The sequence below is a fragment of the Phaethon lepturus genome, unplaced genomic scaffold, assembly GCF_000687285.1.
Source record: "Phaethon lepturus isolate BGI_N335 unplaced genomic scaffold, ASM68728v1 scaffold28158, whole genome shotgun sequence".
In the NCBI taxonomy this organism is placed as follows: Eukaryota; Metazoa; Chordata; class Aves; order Phaethontiformes; family Phaethontidae; genus Phaethon; species Phaethon lepturus.
In genome coordinates this window covers 6,080-20,697 of record NW_010556019.1, presented here as the reverse complement: position 1 = coordinate 20,697, position 14,618 = coordinate 6,080, and the positions used below count along the sequence as shown (strand labels likewise).

At 38.4% G+C, this 14,618-nt stretch overlaps 1 protein-coding gene across 1 annotated transcript in view; it reads left to right on the top strand.

Annotated features, from left to right (window-relative positions):
* Window positions 1-13,197, top strand: part of LOC104624880 (cubilin-like) — a gene marked incomplete at its 5' end in the record, with an annotated part of 40,930 nt that extends 27,733 nt beyond the window's left edge. The window contains 8 exons of the mRNA XM_010292353.1: window positions 6,117-6,322; window positions 7,194-7,356; window positions 7,837-8,045; window positions 8,700-8,847; window positions 8,965-9,146; window positions 10,257-10,422; window positions 12,261-12,496; window positions 12,898-13,197. Of these exons, the coding sequence (XP_010290655.1) occupies window positions 6,117-6,322; window positions 7,194-7,356; window positions 7,837-8,045; window positions 8,700-8,847; window positions 8,965-9,146; window positions 10,257-10,422; window positions 12,261-12,496; window positions 12,898-13,005 (1,418 nt within the window). The remainder of the gene's footprint in view (window positions 1-6,116; window positions 6,323-7,193; window positions 7,357-7,836; window positions 8,046-8,699; window positions 8,848-8,964; window positions 9,147-10,256; window positions 10,423-12,260; window positions 12,497-12,897) is intronic.
* Window positions 13,198-14,618: the final 1,421 nt, after the last annotated feature.

The window sequence follows — 14,618 nt, the reverse complement described above, 5'->3', positions numbered from 1 at the left end:
TCTAAGGCAGAAGAAAGGCCTCCAAAACCTTCAGCAACCATTAGATTGTTGGAATGTGAAGTCCTTAAACACCCTGTCCTCTGGATTGTACTGTTTGCCCAGTTTTTCTCTCAAGGATCCCTCTGTCCTTTTATTCAAATGAGCATTTTACATTTTACATAAGAAAAAAAACCATAAGGAAGTAGAGTTTAGAAGAAAAATAGCTGGAAAAAGGAATCTTCTCTGATATACCCAAAAAATGCATTAATAGGTAATTTACATAAATAATCTAGTATGCATATCATAGAAATTGATGACAATCTCCATGCTTTTCTTTCTCACGATATGATCTGTAATTTACCTGATAAATCACCCGGAGGTATCTGTCTTCCCTTATTCTATTAGCTGTGTATTGAATTACTTGTTTCCTGTTTGGAATACAATACACTGAGTCCATCACTAATGGGTTTACTGTTATGTTCTCCCCTAATGAAATTAAAGTGTACTTTTAAAAAATGGAGCCAGTAGAATTTTCACAGCATTTTTATGCTATTTTATCAACAAAAAAATGTGCTTAATATAGCTCTTAGTCCAGTTCTGCCCTGCAAACTGAAGGCTTGGCTCACTCTATATTCAGTTTCTAGGTTTAAATTTTCAGCAGTGCTCAGCATGCACAGTCGCTGCGGCATTTTTGGGGATTGTTCAGAATTGATGGAGAAAAACCCAGTTCTGAATGGGCAATGTAAGGTGTAAAATATCGGTTTGGTTATTCTATTCCATAGGTCAGGGTTAGGTGTCCTTTTGTGAGTCATTTCTAAATTCTCACACCACCAGCAGTAATTCATTGCACTGATTTATGTAAATAATGTTAGCACTTGCTGTACCTGGCACCAGGTACCTGCACCGACAACAGCAGTGATAGCCTGTTAGGTGGGAAAGGACTCAGCACAGCTGAATCTCAGGTTTCCTGCAAATTTTTCTCCCTCCAAGAATATGTCCTTGACTGGCATGTGAATGCTGTTGCATCTTTTCTTGCCTTTGGAAAAGCATCAGTGCCTGGAAGAGATTTCACGGTCCATTAGGAGCAGTTTCCAGGGCTGTATCTCAAGATACCTGGACTCAGAACCTGGTGCTTCAGAGCGTCTGGCTGAGAAGCAAATTGCCTGAAACTCATAGGTCTTCTTGCAAAAATTTATTTAGGCTTTTGGTTCACACAATTTTTTACCAAATATATCACACATAGTATTTACACATTTCAGATTCATTACATTGTCATGGCTTAACTATGATTAGCTTAATCTATTAAATGAATGAATAAATTGTGGCTAATAATATATTTTCTTGATCTTATTATAGTCTTTGAAAATAATAACATCCATAACAAGCTCAGAAAATATCTTCATAAGTCACAATTCCTGGACTGTTTCTAAATGTATTTTGGAGCTCAAATATAAAAATATGCATCAGCTTGAAACCTGACTAAATTTAGAAAGTACTTCCAATGTTGAAATACATCTCTTCAGTATCTCTGAAAAGAATACAACTGTTGAGCTAAGGAATAGTCTACAAATGCCTCTCAGAAATGTCAGTTATCTAATGTCTGTGACATTTCTTCTCCCAAGTAAAATAAATAGAAGTGGTTTGCCTACTCAAATGGGACAGACAAGAATAGAGGTAGACATTTAAATAAGACATTTCTGACTGATCTGAAAGAATTAGGTGAAAAATTATTTTCAGACACAGTGATTAAATATGACTTTGTAGTGGCTAAATGGTTAAAAGCCGATGGGATATTCAGATTAAAAGTGCTTCACACAGCTGTGGGTGAACTCTCTGCTGGCATGAATTCTTTTAGCTTGAATGAAGTCAATGACTTCTTCAGCTGCAAATCTGGACTCCAGTGCATGCAAACAAAGGTGAGGAGACATTCCTGATTCTCATTGCAAGAGAGATTTGCAAAGGCCTGAGCAGCTGTGGTGCCAACAACTACGCTAATGCAGTATTAGAAGGAGGCCAGACTACACGTCTGCCTCTGACCTCCCAGGCAAGCGTCGAGGAGATGGCTAGGACGGTACATACATTACCGTTTTGCAGAACTGGGGCAGGCTTGGCACAGAGCGTGTCTGCACTGTTACATTTGTGACCAGCTGATAGTCTAAAAACTTAAGAATATGAACTTTGTCTGAGTGCATTTGTGAAATCCTGCTAAAGCAGGAGACTGGGGCTTTGCAGCCCTAAATGTTGCTGCTGGAACCATTGCCAGGCCATCAAACCAGTCAAAAACCCTTTCTGTGTAAAGGCTAGGCTGAGGACTGTGCTTTCAGAAGTCTCCTCCTGAAATGCTGCAGGCACTGTGGTCGCGGCTGGCACTGCAGCCAGGGTCCTGCCGCCGCGCGAAGTCACGATGTCTGCACAGTGATTGCCAAACGCGGGAACAGCTCAGCTCAGCTTGCAAAGGTTTACCAACCTCAATATCAGCTATGAGATGAAGTATGACAGTACGATTCCTCTCTCCAGACCTATATCTTTCTGAGCCGTGATCCAAACAAGCTATGAGCTAATTACTACAGCCACAATTAGTCCAGCCATTCCTCTGCACTGGAAATAAGTCCTGTCAGGAAAGAAACATTAGTCTTGGCAGAGTTAATCTTTGCTTATTCTGATTTTTAGTTCAGATCAGAGAGAAGCATAGAGTTCCCAGGGATGCTTCTAGGTGAGACCAAATGTGATTCAGAAATCTGGGAGAACATTTTCATTACTTTTCAGGCAGAACTAGAACAGTTTGTTGAACCTTGCTGCCTTCTGGTAGGTGTTTATGGTGCCCATCTAGTAACAAGGGTAGGGCAGCAAAATTAGTTTGTTATGTTTTGAAATGTCACTGGTTTGGTTGTTTCTGATAGATTTAAAACTATTGAGTAGGTTCCCTTTCATTGCATCCCTACCTGTATAAAAGAACCTTGTCCCTGGCTGTGCTTCAAAGGCAGGCAGCTTCAAAGGTTCATCTTCATCTTCATTCCATATCTAGAAGATATAACTCTTAACAGAGAAACATGTGTTTGCTCTCTGCTGTAATTATTTTTATTTGCCATAGGGAACCTTTCTTTTCTGAATGATCCTTCAGCCTTTTAGTTTCATTAATGCTTCCCAACAAAAGCAATTAGTGATGACAGTGTGTGCCCTAGTTATTCTGGTAATTTGTGTTCTCTGGCAAGCTGTTTATCAGGAGGACAAGATTGCAATCTGATTTATAATGACCTTATGATTTTTATTTTAAATAAGAAACCAGAGACTGAAACAACAGTCAGCAATGTAGTCAGTCCATCTGCCCACACAAATTGCTCTATAAGGTACATTTCTCACTATTTTCATCAAGTTTAGCTTTTAATATCTAAGAGTCTATTCTACAAATTAACAGACTTCTCATTCCCTGATTTTTCCAAAATTTTAGCTACAATTCTGGCTGTGTTAGCCAGCGATGAATATCATTCCATTAATGATCACCAGCAGGCTGGATGGCTATTATTTGGCCTTCTATTCAGAAGTGGTATTGATTTTTAAAATGATGAGTTGTACCCTGGCTAAAATGCAGTGCAATGGTGTTTCTCTCAGTGTGAGTTCCCTCCTCTTAAGCAGTTCTTCATTTACTTGTGGTTGTTCCCTCAATCTACACAGCTTCACTATTCTGTAACTTCTGGTGGCTGCAATCAGATGTAACATTGATCAGTACTGAAAAACACCAAGATGGATGGATTTTTCAACAAGGGCTGCTCTTTATTTGGCTTGATGCAGGGCTCCTTGATATCTGGTTGGCTTCCAGTCTAGCCATTATTTATAACATACTGTCCTGTAAGCATTTGACTCGACCCCAGCTGAGCAGGCTAAGCATTCTGAAAGCTAATGATGAAACCTCATCTTTATTAACTGTAAATCATACTTTTCGTTATCTCCCCTTAGATACTATTACTGGCTATACTAGCTAGAATTATTTTTGTGATAATGAGGATCTGGTCTGTTTCTCTTTCTGTCTGCTGTACACACACAGGTTACCCACATCTGTACTTTTTGTCATCTAAGCTGTCTTTATAGCTGCACAGCTAGCAGTGAAGTGTACCATTGCAAAGGTCCAGACATCTGATATCCAAAAAAAGGACAACCCAGCAGCCCTGAGAGCTTTCCTGTTGAGTAGCTCTGTGGCAATTCCCCAATTTCTGTTGCAATGGTCTGACTGGCATCTCTGCAGCGTTAACCCTGAAAAGGGTGGAGAGCTTTGCGAGGTGTCTGACCCGTATATCACTCCAGACTCAATATTGCAGGGCTGGATGGTCCGACTATGATCTATGCCTAATGATTATATGCATAACATTATGTTTAGTAGACTGTGTCCAAAATGCTGAGCAGGAAACAGCTCCAATAAGATTGTTTCAGGGGGACTGCATCAACTATGCAGAAGGATGAACCAAGAGCAAAATACAGCGAAACTGCACTTTTAGGGCCCAGGCACCCTCCTGTCTGACATTTTCCTCCTTCTTAGACTATTTGTACTAACGTGATTTATTGCCCACATTTCCCCCACTGTTGTTCTCAGCTTCTGCAGTGGCGTTGGAACGAACACTAACACTTTTCCAAGTTTCTGACTTCATTAACAGCCCACAAAACTGGACTAGAGTCTATTAATTCCTGACTTTTCCACTTCGTAATAAGTTTCTTCTGTTCATTTTTAGCTACAGCAAAAGCTTAAATCTCATGTTATTAAGATTTTGGTTTTAAGCAAACTTCTTTTTCGGGTGGGGTTTTTCCGGCTTTGGTTAGTAGAGCAGGACGACATTTAGCCTTAGTCACTCTGGTTTAACCATTACAGTCTTGCAAGACGGGGCTGTCTCTAACCCCGGATTACTGACGCAATCCTGATACTTAGATGCTGATTTTTCACCACAGTGATCTTTTGTAATACTGTAGCTCAAGTAGGGTGCAGTTTTCGATGACTGGACATATATCAGTGTGTCAAAGTTAAGTCACTGTATGTCAGCCAGACAGGCTTATTTTATACACGCAGATGAAATTCTGAACCTCCTCGCATGTTGCTTAGCCACAGGTATAGCTTCTTTTATTATCTAATTCTCCGGAAAATTCCCTCTGGGAGATAACAGGCTGCTTACAGTACCACTCCACCCTGTGCAGTTTACAGAAACGCTTTCTCAGACTCAAAAGCAAGAGTATGAACCACACATTATTTGAATTGCTGAGTTAAATAAGTGGCCAGGAAACCCTATAGTGACTGAGGAAGGAAGCATAAAGTAAACAAATTGATCAGACTTACTAGCCCAGTCCAATCTCTGGAAATCAAACTATAAAAAAAAAGAAAACTTAAAAAAAATCCCTTCAGATAGTCTGCATTTTTTGCTTGTTTGTAATTGGACACAATAAAAGGGTTCTGATCTTCCAATAATTGCTTTTCTCCAAAAGTTATTTCTTTCAATGTGATTGAAAACGTTATAGAATTGAAATTTTCACAGCGAGTAACTACAGTAACAGACTTAGCTCTGTATGAGGGGTCCAAACAAAAAGCAGCCTGCTTTTCAGGGAGGGTTGTAAGTTCCTACCACACAAAATGCTTCTAGAAGTAAGTCCCTCTGAGCTAGATTCCTGAGTATGAGTCTGGGTCCCAGCCTCAGGCTGCCAAATTCAGTCCTCCCAGAACGAGGTCGTATTGCCAAAGTCAAGCAACTTAAATTTTTAACTAGATTTTCAAAGTCAGCGACCCAGTGCCCCCTGCTGTCCGCCTACCCTTACTAGCAGGTAAGAATTACATTAAAAGGCCTTCTAATCGCTCTTCTATTTAATTTCTGTCCTCTGTCTTCTTACAATCCCTTTTAAAAAACCTGTTGCTAGATTTTCAGAGTGAATACTGATTCAACAGAAGACAGGAGCCTTTCTTAATTCGCTCTACCAAATCCAATTGTGATTCGTATCTATTAACGCTGTTTGTGTTGAAAGCCTTTTAATCATTCAGATAGTCATTGTGAGACAGGACAGTAAAATTCTGTAGCACAGAAAAAAGCTTCTGGCTTGACACTAAAGAGTTGAAGATTAAATAAATGCCAGGAATTGCTTTTAAAAAGTTTGTGCTTCTTCAACAGGACCTCAGAATGGCTGTGGTGGTTACTTGACAAATTCAGCTTATAGCTTTGGCTCTCCAGTTTCCAATGTGACCAGAAGATATGAGAAAAATCTGGACTGTGTATGGATCATAACTGCACCTGTGAACAAACTGATCAACATCACCTTCACTTCATTTGTGCTTGAAGCACAGTCTGCCCAGACTTGCCGATATGATTATGTCAAAGTAAGATAGCTGCATATTTTAACAAGAAAATTTCAGTGAGATATGATCCATTATCCTCTCCGTGAGGCTAAGACTTAATTAACAGAAAATGGTTTTGTGAAGAAATTAAATTGCCTAATATAATTACAAATTTTTCAGTGGGTTAGATTACTACTCCAGATGACATCCTGCCTTTTGGAAACTAATAACTTTAACATTGTTATGGGGACACGATTCTGTTCTTAGGCTGCCTATGTAAATGAGTATTTATTTCACAGAGTAGAAACAAAACTAAACTCAAACACTTTGAAAGTAAACTTGCGGATTCAATATCAAACACACTTACTTAAAAAGACTTTAATTTATAAAATTCTGAATAAATAAGTCTTGATGCTAAACGTTCACCTGTGAAAGTTATTTCCTTAAAGATGAGCATATAAAATGTAGAATCAATAGTAAAATGCTGCCAAACAAGATCTACCAAGGAGTGTTATAGACCCTGTTGAGCACCAGAGATGCTCAATGAAACTAGGAATGGATCTACATTTTGGTGAGTAAAATCAACCTTTCTCACTGAAAAATGCTTTGAGATTACATATTAAAAAAAAAAAAACAAAACAGAATGCCAAATTAAAATAGAATAAAATTTTGATATATTTGCTGAGATGGGACCAGAATGTTCCATAATGAGATTTATACTGTCCAACAGAATTAGTTAATATGGCAGTGAATAATTACAGTCATCAAGAACATCCTGATAAAGCACAAAAGCACCTACTGGGCTCTCAAGTAAGAGAAATTGTAATGTCAGGAGGGGTCAGAGAACTTTATTTCTATTTATTTGTTTGCTGTGCCTAAATTATTAGCGGCTTATATACTTTTCTTCTTTCAGCTTTATGATGGAGATAATGAAAATGCCAATTTAGTTGGCACATTCTGTGGATCTATGGTGCCAGCTCCTTTTCTTTCCACCCGTAATTCCTTGACAGTGAAATTTATCACAGACAATTCCGTGGAAAGGGAGGGTTTCAATGTGACCTATGCCACAGTGGACCGTAAGTATACATATATACGTATGCACATATATTGTTGTGACTCTTTTGTGGAAATATATATTTAAATAATAAATCATCAACATTTGCTCTAGATATAGGGCTCAGGAAGGTGCAAAGACAGTCCTTAGTATAGCTCTAAGGAGCATCTATAAGCAAGCTAAAAGCAGCACTGCCAGACCCCAGTGCAATTCGCATTGGTCTTTGCTGGTTGCGGGAAGGCTGTCAGTCTGGAGTGCAAAGCAGGAACACTCTATCATACACTGTTAACAAATACTCTGATATTATGGGGAACAAACATTTATTTGAGTTTCACAATATACATTCACAAAGGATTAGCATGTGTTTTACTTACTTTTTTTTTTCTAGAGAGCCCCAAGTAAATACAAAAGTATATTGTCCAGTGTAGTTTTGCTCAATAAATATTATTCCCCAGTTGGAAAGGCTTTCACTCTGTGATGCATGTATTACTGTTTTGCACAGGACTGTGTGGAGGAATATATAATGCAACTTCTACATCCCTGACTGCAACGTCTCCTAACTTCCCGAATGAATATCCACCATTTACCCTCTGCACTTGGGTCATTGATGCCCCTCCGCAGCAGCAAGTCAGGGTGGTGGTAGAGGCCTTCCACCTCCATTCCAGCCAGGACTGCTCTCAAAACTACCTACAGCTCCAGGACTCACCAACAGTAAGAAATTTCCAGTTGATAGCATTCCCCATTCACATTCTGCTCCCTTCACTTTTTGTAAAGGGAGGAGAAACCCAACACTTGGTAACAGATTAACTGATGATTCTGTGTGAGCTTAATGCACTCTGCCCCACTTAAGGTGTTTTAACTGGTAAACAGACTTCATGGAAGCACACTATACACACATTGAATTAGCACTGATAAGTGTTACATAATTTTTCACAGTTGCACCAAGTAACAGAGCTGCCAAACTTAACACCCATAGAATAATGCCCAACAGCAAGTTTTCATAAACTAATTGTACTTCTCCCACACGAGAACCATAATAAAAATAAATATTCATGCCAAGAAGAGTGTTTGTAGAAAGCACCAGGAAAAAAAAACTGTTTATGTCCCTTGTATTATATTATGCTAAACCTTCTTTCATTGTTTCTTGTTTTGGCATGAAAATACCTGGTGCATTTGATTTGTTTCTCACAATAATTGAAGAGAAAATGTTGAGACATTATTAAGTGATTTCCGTGAGAACTTTGAAATGTGGTTGCATAACAGGTATAGCAAGTGCTGAGATATTTATTCACTTCAAGCTCAGTAAGTAAAAAAACAAATTATAACATTAAGTAGAAGTAACTTGTGACATGTATTGAATTCCAGCACAGCCAAGGATCAGTCCATAGATTCTGTGGCACTGAAACTTTCCCAGTCCCTGAATTTTATTCTTACGATCGCACTGCCATCGTGACTTTCAAATCAGATGAATATATAACTAATAATGGAGTCAGATTTACCTATCAAGCTACAGGTAAGCTTGAAGAAATGTCTAAAAAAATCTACCTACCACTCTTTTTGTTGATTCCATGCAGTGAAAAGCAATAAAGAGATCTGAAATGCTTATGTGTTTCTGGTTTTCTGTCTCAAGGTTGCAGCAGAGAGTATAACCAGCCATTTGGTTACCTGAAGAGCCCCGGCTGGCCTGGTCGTCACCCCAATAATATGGACTGTTCTATCATTCTACGAGCTCCCCCGAATCACACAATTTCTCTCTTTTTCCATGCTTTCAGTTTGGAGGACAGCATCCAGTGTTCACGTGATTTCCTAGAGGTATCAAGCAAGTATACGTATTCTGTGAGCCTGTGTCAAAATCTGCTGAATTCAAAGGATATTAATAAGTTTGGATCAAGTCTGACCTGAACTGACATTAGGGACTAATTTATTGCTACAGTTTTATGGTGAAAGGTACTCAGATGTTACAGTAAGAGGTTAAACAATACACACTATAAGAAGTCCAAAACCAATAAATAGTTTCATTATCAGCTAACTCATCTTTACGTAGCTCTTGTTGATGTTACCCAGTTAACAGAGCAAGCCAGGATAATTTTCATCCAGTATTAACATCTATGTATGAACAGAAGGACAGAAATCTGAGTGTTTTTGTTCCAGCAGTAGATTGCATCTTCTTGCTATTTTTAATTTTTTTTTTCTGAAAAAGCATTTTTCTTTAAAAAAAGAAGCTCTAGTAACAAGTGTAGGATACTTGCAAAGGTACTTTGTGTCAATAAAAAGCATATCCTCCTACACAGTCCTCACTCTGTCCTTTCACGCTTGTTGAAGGTTTCCTTATTCACTGGTCAGATGACAAAAATCTGATGTCTGTGGCGGAATCATTATTTAGTTCTCCTTTCATATCCTCTTTACTGTCTCAAGAAATGCATCTGAGCACGAGCATTATTGGTGGTCAGAGAAAAAAAAAAAAAGATTAAATCTGAACTATGTAATATGATCTGCATCTTAATGTGACCAGGGAAAAGAGTGGGCTGCACTCTGAATTAATCTTTTCATCTGGAATATTAACATTTCTTATGAAAAGTGAAACGTGGACTTGAATTGCAAAAGCACATCTTAGCTACTGGTCAAGTAATTTTTTCCATTAGGAGATGTACCATAAATTTATGTAAACCATAAAATTTAGCTACCTGTTTCTGATAGTTATTCTGTGCAATTACTTACAAAACTGAGACAGACCAGTTAATGGTCTCTTTTTCCTTCTATACAAGAATATATAGGAGGAAAAATAACAGTATTAAAATGACAGTTATGGTATGCATGCAAGTCAGTACACAGTTTGTGCTGTGCTTGTATCACTGCATAATTGTACTGGTGTATAACTGGCATAGGGATTTAATATTGACAATGTTTTTTTGTCCCTTAAAGGTCAGAAATGGGAGTGATGTGCAATCACCACTGCTTGGCAGGTTCTGTGGAAACACTGTGCCCAGTCCCATCTTCCCCAAAAATCATGTTGTCTACCTTCGTTTCAAGAGTGATTTTTCAGGGGCTCATGATGGATATGAAATTACTTGGACTTCATCATCAAGTGGTAAGGCTGTAATTACGAAGTAATGCCACTCAGCATTACTTTCCCTTGTACACAGAGGGAAAATACAGAAATGTGGAATTCAGTCTGCTCAGTTTGGGCCCTGCCTCATAAACATTTGAGACCTTAGCAAGTACTCATATTCCATCCTGTTCAGTCACTTGTTCCTCAAGACCAGTGGAGCGAGATCCATTTTATGTGACAGAAGCAATTCCCTCTCTCTAATGTTGACTTTAGCAATCTCAGAGGATGTAGTCCACTTAAGATGAAGATCTACCTCTTTCACTGAGAGGTCAGAAAATATCAGGAACATCTACCTTGGGATCCACAGAGCGGTGGTGGTGGTGAGTCAGCCTACTCCATTAATAGCCCAGTTGTGATATGCCCAAGGATCTAAGCACTGCTAAGCCTGAAGAGGACCAAAATCTTCCCCAAGAAAATAACTTAACTATAATGCTGTGTAGTGACTATATCATAGACACATTCATAAGTGGCTTATGCAATGACAATGAATAGCTGGGTAATAGTTTGTTCATGACACTAAGTTACTGGAGATAGGAAAGCTCATGACCAGCTGAAAAGCACTGCAAAATAACCTTACAGTATTGAGTGGCTTGGTGATGAAAAGGCAGATAAAGTTCAGTGTAGGAAAGTGTTGAAGAATAATGTGGGCAAAAAAAGAGACAATTCTAGCTTTACTTACAAAAATATGGGCTCTGAGTTGACTTTTGGTACTCAGCAATAAGATCTTGGGGGTAAAAGAGTTCTATGAAAAGAAGAGCTCACTGCTCACTAATAGTCAAGTAGGCTAGCACGATGCTAGGAATTGTTGGGAAAGGAAGAGAGAACAAATAGACAGCCACTATATAAATCCATACACACAGATTGAATGATGTGCACAGTTCTGGTTTCCTCCTCTTATAAAGAATCCAGTATAACGAAGGGCTCAACATAAAAAATGGCTTCTAGATGAGGTATGCTGAGACTTTTTAATGTGGTTAAGAAACTACTGAGGTCTATAAAATTGAGTGATACTGGATGATAGTTATTTCAACTACTCATTGACTTTTCCCATAGAAGAACTAGAGGCCATCAGATAAAGCCAGGAGGTGGTAGGTTCAAAACAAACCAAACAAACCAGTTCACACAGTATGCAGTTAAGCTGTGGAGCTCCTTCCCATAGGATGCTACAAATTTACATGGATTCGAGAGTTACCTGAACAAGTTCATAGAAGACATCTGATAAAGACTATTAAAGACAAAGATGCCATCTCTGGGAGATGGAAATTCTTGGACACTGTGCGAGCAATCTGGGGCATGATCTGCACATGCTTACTCTTACTCTATAAACTTACATTTCTCCCAGGGCATCTGCTTCTGCCCACTGTTTGAGATTGAATTTTGGTATAAACGGCCTTTAGTTTACTTAATATGACTATTTTCTCTGAGTTTTTCTCTGCCTCTTTCTATCAGATGAGGATTAACTTCTTTTCATTCCAAAGGACAGCCAAAGAGAATTGGTCTCTACTTGAGTAGTTGGGAATTGAACTGACCAAGGCACAGACTTAAGATTTTGGTTCCTGTTTCAAAGAGTTTTGGGGGTTTTGATTTTTAATATCCAGTGATGGTCTAATGCCCACTGCATATTCTTCTCAGGCTGCTGAAGTTAGAGCCTCAGTTTTGTCTCTTATTGGAATAATGCTCTTACCAACATTCATTGTTCCAGCTCCCAGTGCCTCTCTGTTTTTCAGTGCTACTCCTAATACTGTACTAATATACTACATCATGTAGTATCTTGTGAAACTAAGCCTTCTAAGCTAATTAACAGTGTCTGTTTCCAGGATGTGGAGGAACATTATACGGCAGCACTGGCTCATTTGCTAGTCCCAGCTACCCTGCAACTTACCACAACAACACTGATTGTGAGTGGGCCATTACGGTGCCCACGGGACGAACTGTCACAGTGAACTTTGATTTCATCAGCATCGATGACCCAGGGGACTGCAATAGCAACTACCTGATCCTTTACAATGGGCCAGACGCCAGCTCTCCCCCAGCCAGGACGTACTGTGGGATGGTATGTATTCCCTACTCTCTGCAACCCTGGAAGTGGTTAAAATGTACTTTTACTGTTTTGTATTTGGGATTGTTTCCCCAATTCTGGCATGAATTCCATACAGGTGAGTGGAAATGAAGGCATAAGACATGTGTGCAACCTTAGAAGCTTTCCAATGCAGACCTTACAGTGACATCTAGTGGGAGGCATCATCAAGCTATTTTGCTCTGTATTTAATTGTATTTGTGATCTAAGTATTTGTGATACCCTGAGGGAGAAATGCAAAAGCAGTACCTAGCACAGACTTGAGGTCCCTTCCAAACTATGATCCAATTTGTGCCTCAGTTTTAACTCTCTGACTGGCTTTTCCAAAGGATCTTGGTGTTCTATAAACTTTTCATGTTTCTTGTCTTTACTTTTAGGATACAAACATCTCTCCATTTACTGCTACATCTCATCAAGTCTATATAAAATTTCATGCTGAATATGTGACTTTACCATCAGGATTCCAGTTAAGCTGGACAAGCTAGAACACCGTTTAGGAGAAATGTATTGCCATTTCTTGCTCTACTGAAAAGGCTTTTGATCATAAAATAAGTTTGAAATCTGGTTATGATAATTGCAACTGAAGTAAGGCCTTTTGAAAACTACTGTAAGTGAATTTGTTACAAATTTAGAGTTCTATCAGAAAAAGTGATCTCCCATTGTACTGAAAATAAACTATTATCTACCCAACTATGAAAATGAGGTTATGTTAGTTTTTGAAACATACTTGTTTATATCCTTCTACATAATTTCAAATGTTCTGAATAAATATGCCCCCCAAAAAAAGTTTTACATTGAATGCTATAGGAAGTGAATTAGGCAGGATAAAACATAAACACAAAATATTCAATGTGAAGTTGATAAGAGGAGCTAAGGTACGAAGTTGTCTTTAATCAGTTCTACAGAGTTATGTGGGTTTGTCCCAAGCATCTCTGAAAGTGTTACCTAAATTTTTATTCACACTACAATAAAATCAGACACTGCTAAAAAATGGCCCCTGTCCTACTACCATTTACAGAGATAACTTTGCTGAGAACTTTCTGTAATACTATGGATTTGGTATAAGAAACCGGCTGAATAAGTACTCAAGCATTCACTGAAGTTTAACACAGTAAGGATGCGCTGTGGTACTAAATCTTAACCACATCAAGAAATAATATCAGGATCATTTTCAATATGCAGAAATACCTGTGATTATATTTATTGACTTATATCTTCAAGCTTCTAAATCTGTTTTACAACCGAATTTATGATTTTTTAGTAATTGATTCACCTTCCTAGTCTACTTGTAGGCAACTTCCTAGACATTTGTAAAACTTATACATAGCATATAGCTTCAGAATAGGGCAGACATAAAAATATCAGTTGACTTGTGACTAGAATTAGTTTGTTCCTTCCTGAGGCTAACACACATCATACATTAGAAATGTTCTTGGCGGGTTATGCAGAGGATGCTGATTGCCACCATGAAACATATTTTGTCACAACTCAGAAATGACCAATTCATTTCCCAAATATCACCTGTGATGGACAGGCAAGAGGAGTTTACACTGCAGCAGAACATGGACCTCATCAGAACTCCCACTTCATAACTATTACAAAGAGTCAGTCACAGTGAAAGTAATTCCTTAATGTGATTATTGCAATAATTAATTATGAAGTGATATTAAAGGGTTAATGGCAGCTCTAACAAAATCTAGGAACTCTTTTAAGATCTCCCAGTGAATGCTGAAAAAGCCATTATTCCACAAACGTACAAAACTTTATAGCATCTAAGAAACCATCTTGGGTAAAAGAAAATGTATAAAACACAAAACAGACAAAAAGGGCAAAAAGGTAGATGGCAAGCTACAAAATACCATTCAAAGTGATCTGGTAATAAATTGGAAAGAGAGAAACCTGTGAATTCCCACTTGCCAAGAGAATTATATACATATAAAATATATATAGCCAGCACTTTAGAATCATCCAAGCCCCAAGACAAACCTAGCCTATGTACAGGTGATACTCCTGCTAACGTGCTGAAGCGTAACATGGAAAAAGAGAAATATCTGTATTTGGATCAAACAAGGAGACATCTATGTGCTACTGAGCTGCT